Consider the following 26,854-nt stretch of genomic DNA (forward strand, 5'->3'; position numbering starts at 1 on the left):
TGCGCTCGCTGCCAGAGCGGCGGTGCGCTGCCGTCGGAGGCAGGCTTCCTCCGCTTCTCTTCGTCCTCCTTAGCTTTTTTATTGTTTTGGGTTTATTTTCTTTACTTTAAATTTTAAAGTTATTATTTTTAGTTATTAGTAGCTTTCCTGCCGCGGGCGCTGCCGCGGGTGATGGGGCTCCGGGGTGTCCGGGGAGCGCTGGGCGGCGGCAGCGGCGGGCGAGCGGAGTCCCAGGGAGGGCTGTGAGCCGCAGCGGGAACGGGCAGCCCCGCCGGCTGCAACAGGTACCCCGTGGTCGGTCTTGGGGCGGGGAACACCCTGAAAGCCGCTTGGGAAGGAAGGGTTTAGCCTGAGATCTGCGGGACTGGTGAGCCGCTGTGACGGGAGCAGCTCCAGCTCCTCGACCCGCCTATCTCAGGGGTTAAGAGGCAACAGGGTCTTGAGGAGGTAAAAGCGGCTTCAGTGGGGCTTCTTGTGTATGGTTTTATTCTGGGAATGTGAAGAAAATGTTGGCTATGTCTGTTTGCTGAGGCGTGTGAGAAGCTGTGCGGGGGACTGATGTAGTGCTTTCTGGTAGAGCCGGGAAGTGTTTAACCTGGTTTGCATTTAAAAAAAACTCTCAATGTTTTCTTAGCTCTTGTCCTTCTATTTCCAGTCAGCTTTATGGCATTACGGGTTGAAGGAAAGTTTAGACCCTCTTAAGTTCTCCTTTCAGTCTCTGGCCCATTCCCAGGAACTGATGCAAACATATTACAGGCTGGCATTGCACTTCAGTTTACCTTTGAATGCTCTGGTTACAAAAGGTCACCTAATCCTGTGACTGCCGTTCCTGTTGCTGTGACCATTTTGCTGTGCCTCATTCAAAGTTTCAAAAAGCTTTCTGGAAACTGCGTGTGTGCGTTCGTGTGCGTGTGGTCATTCTGCCTTTGCATCCTTTCATACGTTTCACTGGGAAGAGCTGGAAATGTATTTTCAGCGTCATTTCTGCGTTCGTTCGCCTGGCCGTGCGTTCTGCCACGCTCATCTTAATTACCGTGTTTGAGCTGCTGTCACGCAGCTGGAGCCCCAGGCAAGGAGCGCACTTCCAAACAGAAACATTATCTTCATCTTCTCCAGTGGCTAATTAGGTTTCACAAGCATCCCTTTCCTTCTGAATAAACAGAAAGTGGGAGCATACCAAAACAGGGGTCTTGAGGAAGGAGGTGAGAGGAAAGTGTCTTTGCTGGAGGATTTCTGTGCTTGCTGCCCAGCCATGTCCAAAATCTTCACGTACCAGGAAGAGATATAATGGCTGTGGTTTATTATGGCCAGATTGGAGGAAGGTATTCACTGGGATGGGTTAGGAGCCCAGCTTTATAACCATAATGGGCAAACATGACAGATTGCTTGATGCTTAACTAAGTGTGAGTGGGTATATATTACACAGAGGGAGTCTAAAGGCAGTAAAATCTATCTTTTCTTCCATAAATTCAGCATTGTGTCAGCCAGTAACTAAATTACTGTGACAGTCACTTAAGATGGTGTCTGTGCAGCTTGCAAGTGCAGATAAGCGCTTGTGCAATGTAGACTTTTAAAATCCCAACTTCCATAACCTGACGCTGGTTTAACTTTTGACATCCAAACAGCATTTTCATGACAAGGTGTGAGCTTTGTGGGTTGGTTGGTTTACTTTTAAAAAAAGCATGAGGATGAATTTCTTTCTAGGATCCTGCCTAAGGAATGGAATTAGTTTTCTGAGTCTCTTTACTCCTGTCTCTAGTATGACGGTACAGTTGTGCCTTAGAGGTACATCTGTAGCAGAGTTAATATATCTTGAACTTGGGAATATGTAAGGAGAGAGGTCTGTGGTTTGTGAAGGAGCACCCCTAAGTGAGAAGGCGCCTTTACCTTCTTATGGTCTCAAGGCACTCAACCATTTTATTCACCTGTATCTAGAGCAAACACTCAGGGTAAGAGTGGCACAAGGCATGGCCTCAAAACTCACAGCAATGCGGTCGTGCACCATGCAGAGTTACCTTTTGCTGTCTGATATTTTTAAACCTGAGCAATAAGAAAAGTAACTTGAAGACAAAGCAGGCTGCTGGGAAAATTCCCATTTCAGGGGGAAGCTGCCTTGCTTCCTACTGGAAAGAAGTGGGAGTGAGAGCTAAAGGCAGCATTGGCTTTTTCCAAAAAAGGGATGGCTGGTCTGAGTTTTCTTTTCCTCGTGTTGTAAATGTGGCAGTGACAAGCTGCTCATGGACAGCCCCCTTACTGGGGTAGTTTTCATCAGTCAAGCTAAGCTGCAAGCAGGGGGGAGATAGATGGCTTGTGTCTGTGGCCATTCAACCAGCACAGAGCATCAGCTGGAAGCAGACAGTGAAGGAAGTTAGGAGAGTGATGCCTGAATGCATGCTCCTGGCATGGGTTTGTTAGGATTGGGGCATGAATTAGTATCTGATAGGGGCCTGCCACATCACTTCCAAGTTGTGTGGTTCCTGGATGACTCTGTGAACAAACTGGAAAGAAACCTGGTTGTGTACAGGGAGACATTAGGTTATGGATGGACTCAATGATCTTGTGGTCTTTTCCAACCAGTCAGTTCCACGATTCTATGATTTTCCCACTCAGAAGGAGCTTGGAGGTCACCGCTTTGTTCACTCAGCTTCCAATGCGTCCTGCTTTTCTGACAGGGAAATTGTTGAAGAACTTCCTCAGTAAGAATTTTTCAAAATGAATCAGCAAGAGCACACACTGACTGTTTTTCCTGCCAGTTTTGCACAAATTGTGTCACTGAGTCCAAGATGCACTTGCCCTTTTAGAAGGCGGAGAGAAAGAATTTGGCCTACTCTGAATTCAAGGTCAAATTTAGTCTTTTGACAGCCGAAGTGGTTTTCTCCAGGGGTCTTCACAAACTCTGGTGGCTGCACTTTGGATGTGCAACAGTGTAAATGAGAATTTAATTTCTTCCCTGTAGCAAAGCTGGCCAGCATCTTTGCTTCCCTCACTGTCCTTCAGACAGTTTAGCTTTACCAGAGCAATGCAAGAGGGCAGGTTGTGAGCAGAAGAGCTGAGCAGCTGGGGGAGGAATGACAAAATGGGCTTTGCCAGCTCCCCAGGAGAGGGCTGGAAGGACAGCAGCAGTGGGAGCCAATCCTGGATGCAATAAACTGGATCATGTTCTGTCTCTCTGCCTCATTTCAGGAATGGCTTAGCTAAGGCTGGGCAGCCAGCTGCCTGAGCCCCACAACCGTCCTTCCCTGCATAACCCAAATCAAAGCAGAAGCTGCATATTTTCCTGGCCACAGCTGCTCAGCAGCTTTATTTCTGCTCCTTGGTGCAAATGCTGCGTTTGCTCTCACTTAACCTGCACCTGGGTGGGCCACATGGCTGGGCTAGGGCTGGCTCATTCCTGTCCTATCCACAAAGCTGGTGCTCTGGCTCCTGCTCCAGGAAGGTATTTCAGGGGGAAAGAAAACAGTGTAGGTAACCCTCCTCAGGATTTTCCCCCATTTGGCAACCTAGAGACAGCTGCTGTGCTAGAACCTAGTAGAGCATCCTTCTGCAGGTTGATCTCAACTTTCATAGAACCACAGAATGCTTTGCCTTGGAAGGAACATTGAAAGGTGATCCAGTACAATCCCACTGCAGTGAGCAGGGCCATCTTCAACTAGAGTAGGGTGCACAGAGCCACATCCAACCTGACCTTGAATGTTTGCAGGGATAGGCCTTCTACCACCTCTCTGGGCAACCTGTGTCAGTGTTTCACCACTCTCACTGTAAAAAATTTCTTCCATATACCTAGTCTGAATCTGCCCTCTTTTAGTTTAAAGTCATTATCTCTTCTTCTGTTGCTACAGGTGTGCATCCAGGGGATTTGAATTCAATCCCCTGAATTTTGGCTCTCCAGATCTATCTTTGAAGTGTCTTTGCTGCTGGATCTGGTGCTGTTGGGGGAAAAAACCCCAAGATCTCCCCTCCCAGACCACATCCAGTTTAATTAAGGAGTGGCAGTAAGGCTGCAGGAACTGCCTGTATCCTAACTGTGACCAAAAAGCAGATTCCAGTATGTGCTGCCCTTCCCACTGGAAGGTGCAGAGAAGAGCAGGTTCTTTGGTGGCTCTTGAATTGCTTTTCAGGAGGGATGAACACAGACTTTGCCCTGATCTTTGCATTCAGGCTCTGCACCCAGCGGTCTCCATAAGAAGCAAATCCTCTAAGTGTGATGCAAGAGCTAACTAGTTGTTGTTGGGGGGGGGTTAAGTTATCTTTTTCTGCTGTCATTTTATGTTACAAGGGTATCTCATAGTTTTTACTCCCTAACCAACACAAAAGAAATGATGGATTAGCACAGAAGTATGTGAGCATCTTTCTTCTTTACAATGGGAGGAACAAATTGAAGCTGACAGTTCCCTGGAACCAGTGCAACACATGAAGTAGTCACAATAATACATTTTATCATCCATCCCTTTTAAAACATCAGAAGCTCCCTGGTCTCTGATGCCTCCAGTAAGCTGACCTTGGCTGGCAGAGCCAGCTACCTCATTACTGCTGTCCCACTGCTCACAGCCTGCCCTCTCTCCTGGCCCTCAATGGAGCGATTAGCCATAGCAGCTAGAGCTTCCCAGGTCAGGCAGCCTGCTGGTAACCCTTCAGTGATACAAGATCTCTTTCAAATAATCCTATCTGCAAGAAACCAGTTAGTTAGTTATTTAAGTTCAGAAAAAAACATTTAACTGCTGCACCCAGAGATTTGTCAGACTTGTTTTTTGTCCTCAAAACATCACCAACAGGAAGACTTCAATCTGTCACCTCCAAAACACAGTTGCAGCAGGAAAAAATCTTTCTAGTCATCACTAAGGTTCTGGTTTTAGCTTGTGCCTTCATCTCTACAAAAGACCGGCCTAGACTGACCTTATCTATTGCTAGTTAAACCTTTCTTTTCTAGCTGACCAAAGAAAGGAACTTATATACAGTGATATCAGTTTGAGATAGGCAAATAAGCACCTGCAAATAGCTGCAGGAGGTTCCTGTTTCAACAGACAAGGCAAGGTTGAGGCACCACAGCTTGATTGCTTTCCCCGAATTATCATCTCACTGTCTAAGCAGTCAAAGAAGTAATGAAGTCTGTCAGTGATGTGTCTTTTTTCCATTGTCCAATCTATCTTGCCTCTGCTTGAAGACTGAAGCAAACCAGAGGAAAAAGAATATGGTTTGTAATGAACAGACCCTTTGAAATTGCCTCAGAAGTCTTGGGGAACAGGACTTGTGGTTGTGACTGAGATGGTGGCACCGGTCCATGGCAATGCCTCAGGCAGACAGGAAGGTCAGTCAGTGTAGGTCTGTATTCAAAGTCTGACACACATTTTCTGACCATGTAACAGGAGGGAAAGGGCCTTTTCCCTAACCAAGCAACTTGACATCCTCTGTTGGTATTTAATTTTCAAATGTTTTGGTTTGAAACTGTAATTGTGGTACAGAAGCAGGGTGACAGTGTTAGTCTCTGCAAGGAAGTCTCCCCTTGTATGAAGACACCTTTCTTTTCTGATCATTCCTGCCAGCATCACCAGGTTGTGGCAGCAACAGCTATCCCTTTGCATTTTCCCAACCTTACAGGCATGGTCTGTGGGTGAAAAATTGCCATTGCTCAATTAAGTGTATAATGTGTCAAGTCCTGCATGGCTGACTGCCCTTTCCTTGTCTTCTTTAGTACATCCACAAAATGCCATCTTGTTAGTTCAAGGAAGGAGTTAGTTTTTCACACAGAGATGATTGTGGGGTAGAAAGCAATTGGCTGTGATGTGCTCTTTGAACCATAAGGCTTTTTCCTGAGTTCAGTGTGACATTCACAGGCCACGTCTACTTAGATATATACAAAATCTTCTGAATAAGAATAGACATCCTCTAAAGTAAACAGAGATGAATGTTTAGTTTATTAGATGTTCAGATGAATAAAGCCAAGAGCTGGGAATGCTCACTAAGTCATCTGTGCTATGCAAAATCAAACTGAAGCCATATTAAAAATGCTAAGACATCAGCTGAGGCAGGAGAATAATCAGCTTAAAATTCTGCCCATATGTACTAAGGTTTTTCTGTCTTTGAAATCAGAAGGAGAGGTTGCTGTCATCTCCACAGATGGCAGCTGGACCACAAAGCCTTGTTTCCATGCACGCAGGTGCCGGGCTGGAAGTGCTTGCAATATATTTGATTTTCACGCCCCACACTGAAAGCAGAAGCTCCTTAGATGGCTTTTCATCTGCAGTTAACTAGCCAGGGGTTGCTTTTTCTTTCCTGGCTCTACTCTTTAAAAAAAGAAAATAATCCTCTTTCTCCTTAGTAGCAAAGGCAGCAATGGTGGCTCTGGCGTGACAGCTCCTGTGTGAGCGTAACCTGAAGGCTGTATGTGTGATTTCTCCAGCCACTGTATTTCTTGTGGGCCTGACATGTTGCCACCAGGTGACAAAGACAATTGTTTCCGTTGTCAGAAGGACAAAACAGTTTCCCATCATTGTGTAAAACCATTATATCTGCCTTCTCCTACACCCAGAATTACAGTCCCTGGATGTGAACTGGAAAATGCAGGCAACCAGCACCAGAACAAGGGGACACAGTCTCAAGCTGTGCCAGGGGAGGTTTAGACTCGAGGTGGGGAAAAAGTTCTTCACTGAGTGAGTCATTCGTCATTGGAATGGGCTGCCCAGGGAGGTGGTGGAGTCGCCGTCCCTGGAGGTGTTCAAGGGGAGATTGGACGTGGCACTTGGTGCCATGGTCTAGTTGTGAGGTCTGTTGGGACAGGTTGGACTTGATGATCCTTGGGGTCTCTTCCAACCTTGGTTATACTGTGATACTGTGAAATCTCAACAGAGAAGGACAGGAGAAAAGAGTGGGAGGGCAATGGAGGACAGGCTATGGGGTCATTGTTACAAGCCTGTCATTAGCCTGCAATGGACCTAGTGGGTTGTTACTTTAAATGGCAGACTAGGGAAAAGCAAGGCTGTGCTGAGATGTGTGCTGCCTTAATTTGTGCAATAAAAAGTTAAGCAAGATAATTGCCTTGTAGTTCAGGGATAGTAAATGCTGTCAAATCTGTTCAGCCCATGCTCAGTTTATCTGCAGTGTCTCCGTGTCTAAAAGACTCCAATGGAAAATAATCCCATAGCATGGCTGGACCCACATGACATTTTAAACTCATTTTAAAGTTTACTAGAGATTAAATTTACCAGTTTAACCAGACTGGATCTACTTACCATGTATTTAAGGGTTCATCAGGTTTGCATTGGTTGTGTCAGTGCTAGTAAAACTACGGGCATTTGGGATGGTTCTCAGGCACTAATGGCAACAGGCACAGCCCAGCCTGTATCCATGGTATTAAACTCCTCTGTCCTGCAAAAGAGGAAAACACATGGAAACTGCTTTGGGGATGGTCCTTGGTCCATGCTGCTTCCCGAACCATGCCCAGTAGTTGTGTGGGAAAGCACTAACCAGCCCCAGCCAGGTCTGTGCCAGTGATTACTTAAAAAGTGTAACCTCCTTTGCCCCAAGGGGCAGAAAGATCCTTGCAGGTTCATGAGGGAAAAGCTTTTCTCTACTGAGAAACTTAAAATCATAGAATGATTTGGGTTAGAATGGACCTTTTAAGTTCATGTTGTCTAACCCCCCTGCAGTGGTCAGGGACATGTTCAAATAGATCAGGTTGCCCAGAGCCCAGTTCCAGGGATGGGACAGCTACCACTACTCTGGGCAGCCTGTGACAGTGTTTCACCACCTTCATTGTAAAAAAAAAAAGTCTTTCTTATGTCTAGTCTAAATTTCCCCTATCACAGCAGGTCCTGCTAAAAAGACTGTCCCCATCTTTTAAGTACTGAAAAGTGCAATGAGGTCTCCCTGGAGCCTTCTCTTCTCAAGAGTGAACAACTCCAGCTCACTCAGCCTGTCCTCATAGGAGAGGTATTCCAGCCTTCTGATCATTTTTGTCACTTCCCCTGGACCTGTGATGACAGGTCCACGTCTTTCTTGCACTGACAACTCCAGAGCTGGACACAGCACCACAAGTGGGGTCTCACCAGTGTGGGGTACCGGAATAGAATCGCCTCCTTTGACCTGCTGGCCACCCTTCTTTTGATGCAGCTCAGGATACAGTTGGTCTTCTGGGCTGTGAGCACACATCACTGGCTCAGCTCGATAGCTACTGCAATGAAATGTGGTTTCAGCACAGAATTCTATGTATTTTTTTCAAGTGTAAACACTTGTGCACCCATAAAGCTGTCCTGCTTTTTGGCACCTGTGGGCTGTGACTGCTCAGTACCTGTGCCTTACTTTCCTCATTTTGCACAGCTGTCCCATTGGTCATCAGATCTCTTCTGCAGTAACAGTGCCGTTTATGCAAGCTTTTCCAAGAGGGACTTTGTACCTAGTACAGACTCCCCTTAACCCTTCACCCTGCCCTGAATCTCTTTCAGCTGCCTTTTACAGCTCCTTTAATGACCCTGGGTAGAGAAGGTGGTTGTGGTTTGGGGGAGATTCAGGCTGTGTGGTGGTATTGTATATGCCCTGTGGTCTCTTATAGTTTCAAGAGTTTTAAAGATCAAAATACTTTAGCCAGAAGAGCACTAACCTCTGTCATAATAAATAAAGTTCTAAAAGTCATATATGTTAGACCTCCTCTAGCACAAGATTCAAGTTTTGAGTTTAAATGAACTGAATCCAGAAGGCTTGAGACTTACATCAGTCTGTCTTGGTAGTGCATGGACAGTGTTCAGCTACTTGATGTACTGGAATAGAGCTTCAGACATATGCTATAGCCAAATATAAATGGAAACAACACAGGACTTTTATGGCAGTGTTCTTGAAATGGCCACACTTGTGAGGTGTCAAAATATTAAATAGATCCATTGCTGCAATGCTCCTATCTGGGACAAGAACCTCCAGCTTTAAAGGTCTCCTGTCCTTAAATATGCAGAAATGTGTTAATGCTGGGGGGAAAGTGCAACCCACCACAAACAGTATTTTAGTGAGCTTGTGCCATTAAGACATGCTTTGAAACAGAAAGAGCATATAAACATCCAAGGGGTTTTGAGTCACCCTAATCCCCCTTATTTAAAGAGGAGCGGCAAAGAGTTTGTCTCTCATTAGTGACTGAAAGCCTTTGACAACAATGATGTTTTACTTTCCTTTCAGGGATGGAAAGCCTGTCCTATGTGTTTAATTTAGCTCACTCATGCTTATATTAGAGCATACCTGCAATGGATACCAAGAACAGCTACAGTTTGTCTATCTTGGCTGAAGCAAAACAAATAACTTCTAGAGCAGCCCACCGGTTGCCTAATCCTTCCTACATGTGTTTACTGGATGCATTTGCTCTCCTGCAGCAGATGCAAAGAGGTAGAAGCCTCTGCTTGCTGTCCTTGCCCGGGTTGTTGCCATCTGTGTTTAAAAAGGGTTATAAACAACGGAACACTGGTGCAAAGTAATAAAAGAAAGCAGCGCTCTTAAGGACGATTTTATCTTAAACACTGCTGGACCATTGCTTTTCTCTCCTGTCAGCAAGAAGGTTTTTATGTTCATTGCTTGCACAGTCTGCAAAAGCAAAGCCACTCTGCTGCTTACTCTTGACACAAAAATTTAGGTCACTAAGCAGAGCTGTCATAGATTTTGCCAGAAGATTCCCAATGTCTATGGACATCAGGACTGATTTACCTCCCTTGTTCTTAGACCATACTCATAGGCTGATCCAGATGTTTCTGTTGGTTAACAAGGGACAAGTGAGACCATGAGTGCTACTCATGGTTTTCTAGGCTAATGCTTGCAGGCGTGCAGGATAGGTTGATCATGTAAAAATATGACCTGAGCCAAGAAATTTAAATTCTATCCAGCTGGGTGGTGTTGAGAGGCACATGCTGAAAGAGGCAGAGAAGTATCCAGGCTGCTGCTAGGCAGAGTGCTTCCTCGTTTCGCATCCTGCTAGCCTTACTAATTCTCATGAGGCTGCTCCTTGTAGTTTATCTCCTAGTATAGGGATAGATGACAGGGCAGCACAAAGCCTCCCACCTCTACTACTGCACAGTGCCACCAAAATGACAGCATGATTGATTGCACGTGGGGGTCAGTGGTGGCGAACTGCTGTTGTGGATGTGGTGACAGGTGGGTTTAAAGGAGGTCATTCTCAGCTGATTTTTAGAAATGCTTTTTCCTCAGATTATTTGCTGGCACTTGAACGGCGGGTGGCTTTGGTTTTAATTAGATCTTTAATTGACACAAAGAATAATCGATGATGAGTGGAATTGGAGTTGACTTCTAATCAAAGATAATTCTTCATAGCAGGCTGGGCTTGAAATGAACGAACGTCACATCTAATTAGGTGGCGGGACGCTGATCCCTCAGCCGCGCTCGTACCTACCGTTACAGACCAAATTGTGCTTATCTCCACTAATGCCATCTGAATATGATTGCTCTGCGCTTCCAGGGCTGTGAGGGAGCAGCGTTAGGGAGGGCACCACGTGGGCTCGTGTGCCTGCTCGCTCCAGCTGCCAGTGTAAAACAAATGTTGGAGCTGGGAAAAAAAAAGAGGTCAGCTACCAGGAACCCATCTGTCATGCACAGGAGACATTTGGGATCAAATTTATTTCCCCCTAACTTATTACAGTGTACTAACTCGTTTGCATTTCCCTCTTCTTATGTTGTCAGCACATGCTATACCAGCAGTAAGGAGTGATGCTGTAGGTGTTTCTCTGAGGAGGAGGTTAAGCAGAGGAAGGGCAGTATGTGGTTTTCAGTCGAGGGAAAACACATCTTGGGCATGTATCAAGGTCTATGGTGAAAGAGTGGCTACAAAAAGGGCAGTAAGAAAGCTGACTGTGGGACTAGATAGAAGGAATACTGCTTTTACCTTAGCTACCACCAGTCATCACTCCTGTGCTAGTGAGGTGATGAGAGTTGAAGCCAGACATGTTCTAAAATAGAAATAAAAGATGGAAGTCAAAAAACCCCACACTGCCTTTGGCACCTAGGCTGAAGTGAAGAATAGCTCTATAAATTCAGCAAACATAGGTTATATTGTGGTGGCAACATCAGGTATCAGGTCCTATAGATGTACAGCTGCATGTTCTTTACCATTCTGCAGTTGACCTGGTTTGTTAGATTCTTTTCTTCCTATTGCTTTTTGGTTTATGTACTTCATCCAGTTTGGGTAGGAGGAGCAGAACAAACATCATGAGCTGTTCCAGATGGTAGACAATTTGTGTTTCTGCTCAGGGTGTCTAGTAATGAGCTAGCTATACTACAGCATTTGAGTTGAAAATGTCCTTACATACAACATAAGAAATGTACTTATGGAAATGAGGCCATAAAGTGCAAGCCTCGTAACTAGCATCATTCTTGGTAAAAACATTATTTGAAGCAAAAGCTAAACTTTGGTATGGAAATACCCGAGGCTAACACTTTGGTTTTATTAGAAACAGGTAAAAGTGCCTTTTGCTCACTTTGCAGGGATTTCTGCATGACAAAGTGAAGCTCTCAACTATGGGCTGAAGTAGAACTATAAAAGATGCATGAGTTGCATAAACACTTCTTTGTGTATTGTAAAAACTGAATCCACCCAAACTGAAGGCACTGAAATACAAATAACAAAGGAAAGAATCACTGCAGGCATCACTGATGCAGGTAAAGCCATCAGTGAAAAGTGAGCATGAGCCTTTGGAAAGATCCTGCTAGATAGCTGATGGTGAGGCTTTGATGTCCATGGTGAGGGAGGAGACTCACCGCAGGCTGCAAGTGAAGGCAGGATGAGTTATAGTGGGTTAAACTAAGATTCTTGTGGATGCAAGAGAAGGGTTAGAAGTTTGCCTCTTTGTGATGGGGCAGGAATGTGTGGCTCCTGACATCTTTGATGCCCACCCAAGCATGACCCGGGTGCTCCTACATCTGCGGTATGAAAGAGGGGCTGCTGTCCTGGCTATGGCTCCTCCTCTGTGCAATAATGCTCTCTGCAGCCATGCTGGTAAGCTCATGTGGCTCTTTTTCTGTACACTAAAATTAACATTTGAAGCTCACAGATCTTCTGGCCTTTCACTGGCTGATGTAGGCTTGGGAAGTGTGCTTGTCAGTATAACCATATGCTGCTATTTTGGAACTTCTCTTAGCCTTGGACTTTAATGGAACAAATGCACATGATTTTGTTCTGGCAACCAAGAATAGTTCTTCAGATGGAGCTCACATGTCTCTACAAGTCTGGCAAATGCTACCCTGCACAAGGAAGGAGCAGCCCAATCACTGAGAGCATGCCATGGAAGTCATAATTCAACTAATCGGATCACCAGCACAAGACTCCCTTCTGCAGGTGCTTCTAGGAGATCCTAGCCCAGAGAAATGCTCCTGAGACATCCAGGAATTATGAGTCTGTGCACTAATGTCTACAAGTTTTTGTCCTAAAAGTGTAAAAATTCTTGGGCTAGAATTAGATTTCTTGTGAAAGTTTTTACAGTGCTCCTGAGCGCTCTTACCCATATATTATTGTCAGGTTTGTATGCTAAGGAAACATCCACAAGAATGTCTGCATTCTCATCCAAGGTACATACCTCTATGCCTTTTAGAGTCTAGGAAACATGGAAACCATAAATTCCAGGTGGGTTATTTGGACTACTGGCCACACTGGCTTCATATTGCCAAGGTGATTCAATTAAGTAAGTAGGAAGAATCTGGAAAATAAATATTAAAATGACGAGACTTTTGGCTACAAAAGTAAGCAACACCAACTGGAGGTGTACTGAATGAGCTTAGCATTGAACTGAGCCTGAGTAAGTTCAGAATTGAATTGTGTTCTTTGGGGTTATGAGTGCAAAGCAGAACCAGTTGTCTAGCTGAGAGGGGGCCATGACTTTTAGGGTATAATCAGTTTCTTCCCTTGCTGGATTTATTTTTTTGGAGCTGCACAGTGCTAAATGTGATTTTACTGCAAGTGCAAGTTTTCATTTTATTAAGCTGTCCAGCTAGTCTGATAAGCAGAACATAGACCTTGACATAAACAAGAGAGGAACATAATCTGTTCTTTCAATTGTTCAAAAATAAAGCAGCCTATTTATTAGACCAGCCCCAGGTTTGCAGATAAGAGACATTCCTAGCATGCAAACAGGAGCAGTTGACATCCATAGCTATCCACACATATCCCCTCATCTTACCTTAACCTAAATAATAACCACCAATTTTTAATGAACAGCCTGCAGAGCACCAATCAGCCAAAAGGAACATACAAACCATCTCACTGTAGGGACTGCAGCTCCTTAGATGCTCAGGTGGACCTTGAAACATGTCACACACACAAAAAAATAATAAAGGAACAAAGGACTATCAAGGTTCTTTTCATTGAGTCCTACCCCACATACCCATTTCATCAAAGATTACACATACATAAAAATGTCCTTGAAGCCTCTATTCCAGAGCTGCAGACAGCTCCCTGGCACCCAACAAGCAAACTCTAGACCCGGAACTACAACCATAGCTGCTACAAGGAGGAAAAAAAGAGGAATCAAAGGCACCATCACCACTGGCATATTTTTTGCAGTTTTATATGGTGACTAGCACATGTGTAGCAAAACTGACTTCTCCTCATCGTGTGGTGAATAAAAAATAGCCTCCAGGTCAGTCCTGGGGAAAAAGCACACAAAAAGGGCCTGTGCAAAAGTCAGTCTGGATTTAGCAAATGTGTTTCTTAGCTTGGATTGAAGTCCACGCTGTTTATCAAGTATTTTGGCATTATGGGAGATGGAGGTTCATGCTGGAGATGATAAAGAGAGGGCAGCTCTGTGAAGTGATGGACTCGATAGTCCCTTCCCCTCTCATTAGCTCAGGCTCAGCTGTTTCCCTGTTTCCAGACTGAAAGAAGAGCTGAGAGAGGGGACTTTCATTTCCCCCGGGACCAACATCCTCAATTATCTGCCGTTCCCTGCTGCAGGCTGTCAGCGAATAGGGCATAGAAAGAGAACTGATGGGACTTCACCTTATCCCTCTGCTCACTGATGGCCTCATCATTCAACTGCCATGCACTTAGCAGGGGTAGTACTAATTATATTAATTATGCTCCCACACAGCACGTGCTTATATTAGCAGCAGCCTTTTAAAATGAGGCAGCAATGGTTCATTAGGTATATAGATTTAGAAATGTAAGTGTACGCATTGCCTCCACTGCTGAGGTGGATCTCTTGAATCTCAAAAGCATTTAGTACCATTTTAGATGTGCAATATGCTTTACATTGAGAGAAAAATATCTACTGTGTCAAGAAGACAGCAGCAATATGTCACATAACCACTAAATACAGACTTAGAAACTTGATCACTAAATTGGAGTACCACCAAAACCCCCTTAGTAGTGCTCAGCTGTGGGGTTACTGGTCAGGTCAGGAAGAGATCTGTGTTAGTCCTAGTGGGCTGAGCCTCACTGAAATGATGCCAGTGACTGCATTATGTGCATAATCAGAATACAACTGTGTTAGTAAATTCAGAGGAAGGACCATATTCCCTAGACCCTAAAAGGCACATTCAGCTGATGGCACAGAGACCTGTGAATGGCTTAAGAGTCAGGAAAATAAATCTGCCTTTACAAAGCATATTACAATAATGTGATGAATGCTCATCACTCAGAGTGTATTTGCTAGGTGTAGGTATCATAAATAATCCATTGATGCAGTGCTCATATGCAGCCACTGTGTATGAGAATCTGGGCTAAGGGGCTGCCGTTGCTAGGTAGAGTTGGTGTGATACTGTAAGGTCAGTTGGAAGTATCTGAGAGGCCAGCAATACAAGTTTAAATCTTAAGAACAGATTGTGTTTGTACAGTAGAGTCAACTTCTAACCTGACAAACCGAAAAGAACTCGAGATTTCATTAGTCTGACTTTGTTACTTCTTGTTACCACAGTTTTCTCCTGTATAGAAAGAAATGAAACATACATTAACCACTGATATTATATATAATGCCTATTGAGAGAGCACAAACCTGCCTGGGCTCTGAGTTTTGACCATTTTGTGCAAAAACAAAGCATAGTTCCAGGTAGATCTTCACTCTGCATTGCAATTGCACTCTTTCTGTGCTTCCTTCTGATATCTTGAGGAAAATCTTACCTACCAAAGCATTGCAAACCCATCTGAGTGCTTGAGACAAACAAAGAAAATGAATAACTGAATTCCTTTTCCAAAAATATTAAGGTTTTCATCTCTCCAAAAGAGAAGAAAATGGAAACATTTCAAGTGTGTCTGCACGCATTCACACATGGACACGCAGATTTTATTCAGGGCGAAACTCATCCATCTTTCATTCACATTAATACAGAAGACAGTCATTGTGTGGAAGATGTTAGCATTTTGACAAGAGTTTTGAATGTGAAGTGATCACAGTTTTATAGCTAATGTGGTCATGATTAGCACCCAACTTCCAGTTCAGTTTTATTCTCCTTGTTTTATGAGGCATGGCTGATGTTTATGCAGTTAAATCCCCTCCAAATGTCAGTGTTGCTTAGCTTTTACCCACACAGGTTTCCAGATGCACAGGGGGTGTGTTCATCATCCTGTCAAACGATGTAAGTGCTGAACACTTGCAAGGGATTTTCTACTCCTTGGACCCAAATTTTAATGCAAATCTTTGCTTGTAAATGGAGCACACAGCATGCAGCCTAACCATCTTAGGGTTAGTTGCAAAACCAAAGGGAACTTGCTCTGCAGACCCCCCAGAGTAGTGTGTTCAGATGGTTTCCCCTTTGTCCTTCAGGAACTTGTTCTCAGTGGAATTTGAACTGCTAGATATTGGCTGGCATGAGTAGACACTGTACCACCTATGGGGATATGAGTTTTGAGCCTGAAAGCTGCAAAGCAGCTACTGCCAAGTGCTGGTGTCAGCAATCCTGAGCAGAGCTTAGCCCTGTGGAGGTGTGCTGGGAGCATTGAGGAGTTAGGGGTGAGTGCAGGGCCAAATTTGGTCTCTCATTGGCCAAAAATTCAAGTATCTCTATCTGTGGCTGGAACATGGAGATGTTTAAGAGATGTGGACATGGCACTTCAGGATATGGTTTAATGGCCATGATGGTTGGACTCAGTGATCTTAGAGGTCTTTTCCAACTGAAACCATTCTATGATCCTATGTTTATCCCTGTGGAAGTTAGCCAAAGCACGTCCTCACTAGTTTCTCCTGACCCTGCAAGGAGGAGTTTGGTGCAGTTGCCAAGTTGGGCATTGGAAATGAGCACACACAGAGCATCCTGGGATGCTGAGTACCCCTAAACACATGAAAAGCAGAGTTTGCAGTGCCTGGAGCTTGTTTACTTGCCTCTTCTTGTGGCAGAGAGCATCCCTCTCTGATCATGGCATGCCGTGGATGCGCACACATCCACCATATCTTCCTTCTCAGCAGCTGGGTGGGAACAGCCACAGGGAAAATGAACAAGGATCAAAACAGAGCTGCAGGACTTGATTCATGCTGAACAAACCCTTAAAACCCTTAAAAAAAAATGTATTGTATGTAATAACACTCTGCAGTGATAGTAGTGAGTGTCCCCTAAGAGCTCCACGCACTTCCAAAATAATCTCCAGGCCACCCTGGTGTAGCAGATGGGGACACCAGGGCTGGGGCAGGAGCATGCTGGGTATGGCAGAAATCAGGCATGGTGCTGAGATTGCCAGGCTGAGGCATCTGGTTTCCAGTCCCACATCCAGACCCAATTTGTGTCTCTGACACATTTTCAGTAGGCTCTGGACCGTGTCAGAAGTGAAAATAGGACTATGTTCTTTCTGAGGTGGGACGATGTGGCAATGCAAACAGATTTATGCCCTGAGTCACAGCTTCTCCTGAGGTTCATTAACTTCTTACCATTCCTTATGGACACCAGGCAGTTCTGACCTCACTTCCTTCTTCTTGCCCTCTATTGTCACTGACCTGCTTTCTATTGCTTTTCAGGAATATCTTCCAGGCTCCCTGAAATCATGTCAATAGGATCACATTCATTCTCTCCAGGAGGTCCTAATGGGATTATTAGAAGCCAGTCCTTCGCTGGCTTCAGCGGGCTTCAAGAGAGACGCTCCAGGCAAGTGCTATGCTCTTTAAAGGCAGTGTCCAAATCAGATCCTAAGGGAGGGTGACAGTGGAAAAGAGGAGAGGACTGCCTTCTCTCTGATTGCAGAAGAAAGTTGTCCAGCCTAAAATCTCTCTCTCATGCTTGTGTAATTAAGATGTTGCCCTTTACCTGAGCTACCAGGCATCTGTTTGGCTCTCCCCCATTAATGCAGGGCTTCCTCACATGCCTCAGAGCTGTGAGAGAATTTCAGGGAAACATTTTAATTTGCTAACTTACACGGTGATCTTTTCAACATGTGAAATATGCAGGAACATGATACAGGTCCCCAGTTTAAGACTTGCTACCTAAAAGACAGTTTTCTCATTGCCATGTTGCTGTGAATTCAGGACAACTCCATTTCCCTGACAGGGCTGCCATCACGTCCTGCTGGAAGCACCAGAGCTTAGCTGCAGAGTCTTTCCTTGCCCTTTCTGTAGGCAGGATGTTGAGCTTTGAGCCCTAAGGCACTTACCAAGTCATCAAGTCCCCGATGTCCCCAGAGGCTACTTCACAATTAATTTTAACTTGTGTAAAGTCTCCAAGTGCTAGACCATGACTTAGCAATTGAGGAGGAAAAGCAGACAAAGGGATGCCTGCCACCATCAGCTTGTGTCAGTGATGGTTGTTCGATGCTGACCTACCACCAGCAGTCACCAAAGAGGCAGCACAACTATGTGCAGCACAACCATCCTCCCTTTGCCATACAGAGCTACCTATGGTCCATGCTCAAGGCCAGCAGTATGATGCTGTCCTCCACATGGTCTTAACCAAGGCCCAGTCTTCTTTAGGAGCCTCCAGGCTTTATGCCTGTGATTATCTGGGCTCCCCTTTGTTTTTAGCAGCTGAATGTAGCTCAGCCCTTTTATGGCTGTGGCTGAGCAACATGATGCAGGACAGGCACTGTGTATGACAGAGAAGCGTCTGATGAGCCTCAGACTCGCTCTGGTGTTTCCAGACCAGCGTTTGTATCTCAGGAAGGCAACCGGCACATCAAAAGCTGGCGGCCTGTGTTCCAGGCTGCTCAGACCTCTTAACCTGTAAACAAATGCAGTCCTTTAACTGGCAGGCACAGAACTGGATTTGTTTCTGCAAGCAGAGATAGTATCAGATTTCTTCAAGATATGGTCCTTTGAGATTGTTATGATTTATGGGGGGGTTCCTCCTCTTTAATGTTCATTTTGCAGGTGTAACTCCTTTATTGAAAATTCCTCTGCCCTCAAGAAGCCCCAAGCAAAGGTGAAGAAAATGCATAATCTGGGCCATAAGAACAGCACCACGTCCAAAGAGCCCCAGCCTAAAAGGATGGAAGAGGTCTACCGAGCCCTGAAGAGTGGCCTGGAGTAAGAGCCTTTGTCCTGTTTGTTGATGGAATCTTTCTGTGACAGTTTAGAGCCTAGAGAAATGTATCACAAGAACAGACATCCTTAATCATAGCAGAGGAAAATATATCTCCTGAAGCCTGAATTGTAAGTCAGAATCTGAAATATTTGCATGGGAAATGGGGCCGAATTCCATTTCCACTCCAACTACTAGAAAAGCTCCCAAAAGCTGTGAGTTCAACATTTTTTTTTCCTCCTGAATTTCCTGGAGCCCTATCAGAGGCTTGCATTGCCTTTAAGATAACGTCTCAGATGATAACAGAGCTTTTACCAGCCAGATACAAGGGCAGCGACTGGAAGGCACCAGCCCATAAACTAAGCAGCAGATTAACTGACTTGAAACTGGTTGTTCAGCGTGAGGAGAACGCTGAGCTCTTGCACACAGCTAAGTAAGCAGCTCCTGTTTACTCTCCAAAAGGCAGCAGGGAGCTGTTTTTAGGACAGATCAACATAAATGAGTTTTTGTCTGAAAACACATCCAGCGAGCTGTTTGTTGGGCAGACTTTCTTTTAGGACAGTCAGCAGCTGGCTTGTTGTGCATAGCAGAGCTCATGTGTCCCTTCTCTGGTTTGCATTTTCAGTGAGTATCTGGAAGTTCACCAGGCAGAGCTGGATAAGTTGACTGCTCAGTTAAAAGACATGAAAAGAAACTCACGCCTGGTACGTGTCATGCTTTCTTCTTGTGTGGATGCACAGTAACCTTCTCCAGGTGCTGGAACAGCCAGGGAGTGGGAGTGGGATATAGGGAATTTGCATTGATGATCTTCTTCTGGACCTGTTGGAATAAGTCCAGAGGAGAGCCATGAAGATGTTCAGGGGACTGCAGCACCTCTCCTGTAAGAGGAAGCCAAGAGAGTGGGGGTTGTTCAGCCTAGAAAAGAGAAGGCTCCAGAGAGATCTTAGTGTGACCTTCCAGTACTGAAAGGGGGCCTGTAAGAAAGATAGGGAGGGGCTTTTTACAGGGGTATATAATGATAGGGCGTGGGGTCATGGCTTTAATTTGAAAGAGGGTAGATTTAGATTAGATGTAAGGAAGAAATTCTTCACAGTGAGTGTGGTGTGAGACACTGGTTGCACAGAGAGGTGGTAGACACTCCATCTCTGGAAATGTTCAAGGTCAGGTTGGGTGGAGCTCTGAGCAGCCTGGTCTGGTGGAAAGTGTCCTTGCCCATGGCAGGAGTGTTTGACTAGATGACCTTTACAGGTCCCTTCCAACCCAAACCATTCTGTGTTTCTTCCAGCCCTGGTCATCTTGTGATTTCTGAGGAGTGACAAAACATTACTTTCTTGTGATCCTGTTGCGTTGCAAAATTAATCAGTTTCATGTTTTCTGTTGCAGGGAGTCCTGTATGATTTAGATAAGGTATGTTGCTCCCTTTGGTTTTGCAGGGAAGCATTAGCATTTGTATGGTCTATGTAGCTGGCATGGGAAGCCTTTCTCAGCCAGTTCTACTACCTAGCCCAACACCACTGAGGGAGAAGGGACCTGAAAATTTGTGCTTGCAAAGGAAGATGTCCTGCACCTCTTGGCTTCCCAGGAGCTCTGGGTCTTTCCAGACATCTCCACCAGCTGTGCTCACTAATGTGGCATCAAACTTAACCCTCAGTCCTTTCCTGGGGTCTGTCAAGTGAAACTGGCTCTGGGATGGGTACAGGGAAAGAGGCAGACCTCTGCCAGGGAAGGCGGGAAGCAGAGGAGCAAGACCTCCTATTTCTGTCAGCTGCCAGCACTTAAATCCAACACCTTGTACAACTTTGCCCAGCCAGCTCCACCAGCTGGGAAGCTGTCAGGACTGGCTGTGGGACCTGGGTCAAGCCTCAGCTCACCCTAGCTCCTGCCAGTTATGGGGATGGGAAAAAATGAAAAATTCTAATTATTTTCCCCTGTGTTTGGGTGAAACAAAAATAAAGCTTTCAAAAATGCTTCCTGAACAAGACTGACTTTTTTTCAGTCAAAACACAAAGCTTGGGTTTGCTGGCAAAAGCAGTTTGCTAAGCAAGAGACTGGATTTTGAAACACAAAACCCGACCAACTTTAATGTAGGTTTTCAAAGCACTGCAAATACTGTATTTTGGACTAAGAAAGTTCTGGGTTTTGAGTTGTTTGTTTGGTTTTTATAAGAGTTCCAAAAGTTGGGAAATCCCATCGGAGAAAAACTCTTCTTTGTTTAAAAAATGGTAGTTCCAGAAGTCAGTGAGCACCATTTTCAGCAGCAGATTGATGGTAGTAAGGTGGGATGCCTTATTCCAGATTCATGGGCAACAAAGCCCTTGTGTGTTTGAAGGAGGAGTTTCTGGGATTCATGGGGACTAGCAGAGCTCGTGTAGCAGTGTCTCAGTGATTTATTTTAATGTGCCTCACCCTCTGCCTCTTCATCTCCTTCAGCAAATCAAAGCGGTCGAAAGATACATGAGAAGGCTGGAGTTCCACATTAGCAAGGTAATGAGTGCTCCTATCAGCTTTCCTCTGCATCTGCTCCTATGTTATTAGGCAAAGAAGCCCTTGGCCTCCTGCTACCCCTCTGCTCCATGGTGGCTGCCTAGATGAAGCCTCTCCCACATTAAGTATTTTTGCTGTGAAGGGCTGGTGGCTGGAGCCAAAGAAAAGCTTTCCACGTGGTTTGTAGCCCACAAGGTCTAGCTGTGCCCCCAAGACACACCTACCTGCTTTTAGGTACAGAGAGAACATAGGGTCAGGCACTTGCTAGAAAAAAATTTAGCTCATTACATGCTTGTTATACAAGTATAGGTAGAAAGGGAGTTACATCTGAAAGTGATTTAATTCAGCAGTTGTTTCTACCCGTACACAGCGGCTAGACTGGATTTATTCCTGGATTTCGCTGATGACACTTTTGTTGTGTGTTTTGGGGCCCACATGCACTTGATTACATTGGTGGGGATATTCAGTAGAGGTACTTATGATTTATACTAATACATTTTAGAGCTGGACAAGATCCATGGTGTGTGTTCTCTTAGGTATAAACATATCGGCTAGCAATTAGTTGCTTTTCTGAGCCTGACAAAAGAATGAATTATTTTTGAGGGATGAAATGTCTTTTGAGAGTCTTTTGAAAAGCATTTGCACAGCTTGAAGTGCTCCAATTATGACAACCCATCCAAACCTTTTAATTTCAGTCTTCTCTTATTCTTGGAGCTCAGGGGGAGGGGGGAAAAAAAAATCATAAGGCAACTGACTGAAATTTTGTTCCCCAAACCACTTTCTCTCTTGCTGGCAACATGAATGGTAAAATTAGTGCTTAAAGAACATTTCCATTCAAGTCCTTCCCACTCGAGCTTGTTCAGAGCTGATGGTTCCTGGGACTATAATAGGACTGAAAAGCAAGAGGGTAATGCTGGTCAGTATTACTCAGGCTTGCCGAGTCCATTAGTTCATTCTTGTAACCCACAGCAACAGAGACAAAAGGAACAGAGCTGTGCTATGTTCAAGCTTACCAGCTCGGGCAGGTAAAGAAACCTTGTTGTTTCTGATGACAGAAAAGGTCTTTTTCAGCTGTGCCAAATCAGGGCCTTCTGCCATCTACCCACCACTGCTCCCTACTGGAAGCAGAGTAAGGAAAATGGGATGCACAGCAGCAGCTCCCTTGTAGTTGGATGGGGCAGGTGGGCCATGCTCGAATGGACAGGGGCAGGACATCAGTCCTGGGTTAATGCTTCCCCCTCATGGCAGAAGAAAATAGCAAGTGGCAGCTATTTATAGCAGGTGTCTTTAGCTTGCTGACTTGCAAGAAAAATAGGAGTGGCTGTGACTCCCAAGAAGATTACTTTGTGAATTCAAAATAGCAAAATTGCTACCTGTGCCTCCATTTCACTCTGCTAAACTCTTTCACTTTGCAGAACAGCCCCTGTTTTGGTTAGAGATCCTTCAAGTCAGGGGCTTCAGCCATCAGGAATTCAATCTAGCATTGGTAAAAGTCGACCCAAGGCTTTGAAGCTGTCAGGAAGACCAATCCCATTCCAAACAAATAAGCAACAGCGCTTTTTGTTAGAGGTTAAGCAGGCTTGGAAAATGGGATTTGGAACTTGCCTGGATTGACACATCAGGCTTATCTCCAATGCAGCAACACAAAGTCATAGACTGAGAAAGCCAAGGCACTGGATGCTTTCATAGAGAGAAACTCTGCTGCAAAAGTTTACTGCTGAGCAAGAAGCACCATCGGGCACCAGGAGATTGCTTGATGTCAGACATGAAAAAGTGAAAAAAATAGTCTAGGTAAAAAATAAATATCATCCTGTCTTAGCAGGAACTTTAGAAACAGAAGGAAGAGACAGCCTAATCTATTTCCTTTCTTCTCACCCTGGTCAGGTTAGAAAACCTACATCTCCTGTATCTAGCAGCTTAAGTTTATACAAATGTATATATCACTATATGTATCACTGTAGACTCCTACTGAACAGCTCAGATGGAGTAAATGTTTACTCAGTGCAGGCATCAGAGGGATAAAGGAAACCACGGCATGAGGCACACATAAATCCATGGCATACTGAAGCTATATCCAGGTGAGACTTTGAGCAGTGTGTGACTAGGTTTTGCCAAATTGCCAGAGTGCCTTAGAAATGTTGGATGCCTAAGCCATGCCAAAGGGCTTTAAGAAAATGGCTCGGAAATTAGGTGGATGCCTCGGGGGGTGATGTGACATCCTCTGTTTCTAAGCCCTTTACTTCTGCTATGTAACTATGACTCCCAGTTTCTGGAAGATGGATAGTGAGAATTAATAATAAAATCACTTCCTGCTTCCAATACTGCCTATTAGTCAAAGATTGCACAGCCTTGATCCATGGCTGAAATTCACAATACCGAAGACATTGCTGGCCCTATTAAATGTGCCTGTTAAATGTCCCCTTTGGCCATGTGGATGTTGCAGCTGCATTTAAAAGAGGTCTTCCACATCCATACCTCTGAGAAGCTTGCTGCATGCCTGCCCTACTGTTAGGATTGTAATTAGCGCAGACAGGGGAGGAAAAAGGAGCAGCAATGGTTAAAGCCACACAGGGCGAACAGGTGAATTACTGGCAGCATCTAGTGTTGCTGTAATGAGACTTTTACAGTGGAAGTTATTTTTATCTTGTGATTCTTTTTTGTAGAGAGGGAACAGTATCACAGCGTCATTTGCTCAGCTCTCCATTGGATCTAACAGTTTGACTGAGTTTCCTTGTAATGCAAATGACCTTTTTTGTTGCTGTTGTTGAACTTAGTTTGTTGGATTTTCTGCTGCCTTTTGTATTCACCTTCCTTGTTCCCACCAGGTGGATGAGCTTTATGAAGCCTATTGTATCCAAAGACGTCTCTGCGATGGTGCCAGCAAAATGAAGCAAGCCTTTGCAATGTCTCCTGCCAGCAAAGCAGCTCGAGAGAGTTTAACTGAAATCAACAGGAGTTACAAGGAGTACACAGAGGTACATCCTCATCCATCTAGTCTTCCACTTTTGCACTGCATGAAGGCCATAGAAACTTTGCCGCTGCTTCGGGGAGAATTTCACCCAGAGAAAAGAATTAAGAGAAAACTCAGCAAAGCAGAAGTATTAGTTATTTGTATGTCTTTCAGTGACTGCTTGATGATTTACAAAGACAGGTTACATGAGCCCCAAGAGTTCCTTGAAATAATAATATTCATGCTTTATGAGACTGGGGTTATAGTCACGAACTGCTGCACAAGATGAAAAGCGTAACTTTTCACCTAACTTATGTCCTTCACATTCTGCAAATTTTGGGGTGGCAGGTTGGCTGGAATCTGCTGCATCCTATCCAGCTGTACTTGCTATAATCAGTATCTCTTTTGTTAAGCAGGCAGTAGATGAAGAAGGGTCTCAATAGTGTGGCAAACATCCCAGCACACATGCTGTGACAACCTTCCTAAATCTGGAGGAAGAACTGGAGAATGTCCAGTACCCATCTCCCACAGTCCTTTTTCTTTGTGTAGGCCATGTTTCTTAAGAGATTAAATCATTCTGGGAGTCACTTTGGCATGGAGCTGCTTCTGGCACATGTCCTGGCTGGAGAGGACTGGGGCAGTGACCAGGTTACGCTTCAAGGGCCACGGCTGCCCTTTGCCAACGGGTGGATTAGAGTGCAACAGAAGAGCACGGGGGTTTCATTCAGCCCTGGAGTAAGCAGCCACAGCTCAGCTGCTGTTTTTAAGGCCAGACCTAGCTAGCAAGGATGGCTCTGGCAGATTGATGTTACTGCAAAATATCTTTCATCTGCATACCAAAATATTTCCTTCCATATAGACTTAAAAAACAAACAAAACCAACCCAAAGAACAAAAAAACCAACACAACAAACACACACAAAAAGAAAACCAACCAAAAAACGCCGGACAATCACCAAAAGGCAGAAAGAGGGTTTGTCTGACCTTACTGTTCTCTTTTTCCAGAACATGTGTACCATAGAAGCAGAGCTGGAAAACCTATTGGGGGAGTTTTGCATCAAGATGAAAGGTAATTGCCTTCTCATCTTTCCCTTCTTTCTCCTAAGCAGTTGCTGTGCATGTTAGTAAGAGCACCAAGATTTGCTCGTGTGATGTGTAATAATGATAGGTGAGGGGGTTTTCCCCTCATCACCCTTACTGCTGAACCTTCAAACCCCCAAATTGCACCCCTACCCTGTGGAAAGGACCACAGAGCCAGGAACATCAGAGCTTACAGAGAGGCTTTCCAAGATGCTGCTGCTTGTTTTCAAGGCTAATTACCTCTCTCAAACACTCTTCCCAATAGCCTAAGCAATTCAATTTCAAAAGCTGCTGCACCTTTTGTCTCTATTTCCATAATCCTTTAAGAAGATAACTGGGAAATTATGTGAATGCCTGTGGAGCTGGAGTTCAAAAAGCTTTCTTAACTTGATTTCAGATCTTTCTGCATTTTGCTTATCATGACTACTGCTATTTTTGACCAAATGTTAAAAAAACCAAGCAACACATCAAAGACCTGGGGGTAGTTTACCATTTAAACACTTAAATAACTCAGTGGTGCCATTCACCTTTCTGTTTTAGTCCTTGTCTTTATGACAGGGGACTTTATGGGTTTGAAGACAATGGAGTCAGTTTTCCCTGAAATTTCAGTGAATCAGCAGGTATTGTTAATGCTCTTATCCCTTTAAGACTCAAGTGTCTTAAAGAAGAGATTGGGGAGGGGAGTATCTTTTTTAGATCCCCAGTCACTGGCATGAAAATAGTTCTGTAAAACAAAATCAACATCTAAGTATTCACGCACTCTTAATTCTTCTCTTGAAACCTTGCCAGTTAAAAAATCCACAGTATTGCTGATGGAGTTTTTAGACCTCACAAATCTCATAGAGGATTTGGATTCTGCCTGCCTGTCACACTTTTGAGTTAGCTGTGACCCATGGTTTCCCTGCATATGACATGACCTAGCTTAGATTAAGTTCAAATAGTTGCTCCATGCTCCCACTTCAGAGAAAAAAGAGCACAGCACCTGTTAGATTTCTCCTGGCTCCATCCCACAGCACCAAACTTCAGGTCTTAAAGTCCTCACTCTTCAGTACTGGAAGGGCAGTCAAAGGTGGATAGGTATATAGTTACAGGATGGACACACAGAAACTGACTCAGGTATTCTGTACAACACCCCCCCAGCAGAACTGCGGTATAGACATGTTGAAGTATGAAGTCAAGCAGTGTAGAAGGGGAACTGCATCGGGCCAAGTCCCGTTGGGTGTTTCATTACCTGCTGTAAATGCAGTGCAATGCACAGTTCCTGCCAGCTGGACGTGTTGCAGATGTCACAGCATCACAAATGGCTGGGCTGAAAGGGTCTTGCCCCTTCTCTTTTGTATGCACAAGTCCTTCAGCAAAGCTCAAGGGCTCTCCAGAAGGCAGATGCTGTGCTCATGTGCAGGAGCAGAGCACAAACCACAAACAACAGCTACTTCTGAGCACAATGCTTGTAAGCCCAAATTAGAAAGTGGCAAAGCACTGCACCATTAAGTATTCTCTAATTAGGACACCTAAGATTTCTATCTAGATAGTTTTCCCTAGGAATACAAATCCAATAGGACAATCCAGCCATTGCTGTTGCTAAAGTGCACAACAGCTCTAGCATAAGAGCTTGCAGATCACGCAGCAAGCTCCCCCCTTATGTTGTGCTGCAGCATATCCAGCTAACTTTAGGATCTAATTTAAAATCAAAGCATTCCTCTCCCCAAAGCTTATCTGTTCCTAGTCATTCCAGTGAAAGTTATTTTTATTTTGTGCCCTCTGTCACTTACACTGAAAAGAAGCCAACCTACACAGTGCTGTCAGGAAGCAGGGGACACACACTGTGTTTTTGTGACTGACTTTTCTCTTTTTTTTTTTAAGCCTAATCATTTTTTCAAAATAAAGATAATAAACTTGCCAGCAGGCTTGGATTACTGCTGAGGAGGACTGGGTT

General features: G+C 44.6%; 1 protein-coding gene across 4 annotated transcripts in view; it reads left to right on the forward strand.

Moving 5' to 3' along the window:
* The window catches only part of RIPOR2 (RHO family interacting cell polarization regulator 2), a 113,370-nt gene that overhangs the window by 57,870 nt on the left and 28,646 nt on the right, over nt 1-26,854 (forward strand). For 3 of the 4 annotated variants that reach the window (XM_009907008.2, XM_054164063.1, XM_054164064.1), the window contains exons 2-8: nt 16,914-17,040; nt 18,255-18,410; nt 19,031-19,109; nt 19,789-19,812; nt 20,836-20,889; nt 23,715-23,864; nt 24,844-24,907. In XM_009907008.2, the coding sequence (XP_009905310.2) occupies nt 16,914-17,040; nt 18,255-18,410; nt 19,031-19,109; nt 19,789-19,812; nt 20,836-20,889; nt 23,715-23,864; nt 24,844-24,907 (654 nt within the window). Of the gene's footprint in view, nt 1-99; nt 285-16,913; nt 17,041-18,254; nt 18,411-19,030; nt 19,110-19,788; nt 19,813-20,835; nt 20,890-23,714; nt 23,865-24,843; nt 24,908-26,854 lie in introns of those variants that run through there. The other variant, XM_054164066.1, reaches the window with a different exon arrangement.

Source organism: Dryobates pubescens, chromosome 9 (assembly GCF_014839835.1).
Source record: "Dryobates pubescens isolate bDryPub1 chromosome 9, bDryPub1.pri, whole genome shotgun sequence".
Lineage (NCBI taxonomy): Eukaryota > Metazoa > Chordata > Aves > Piciformes > Picidae > Dryobates > Dryobates pubescens.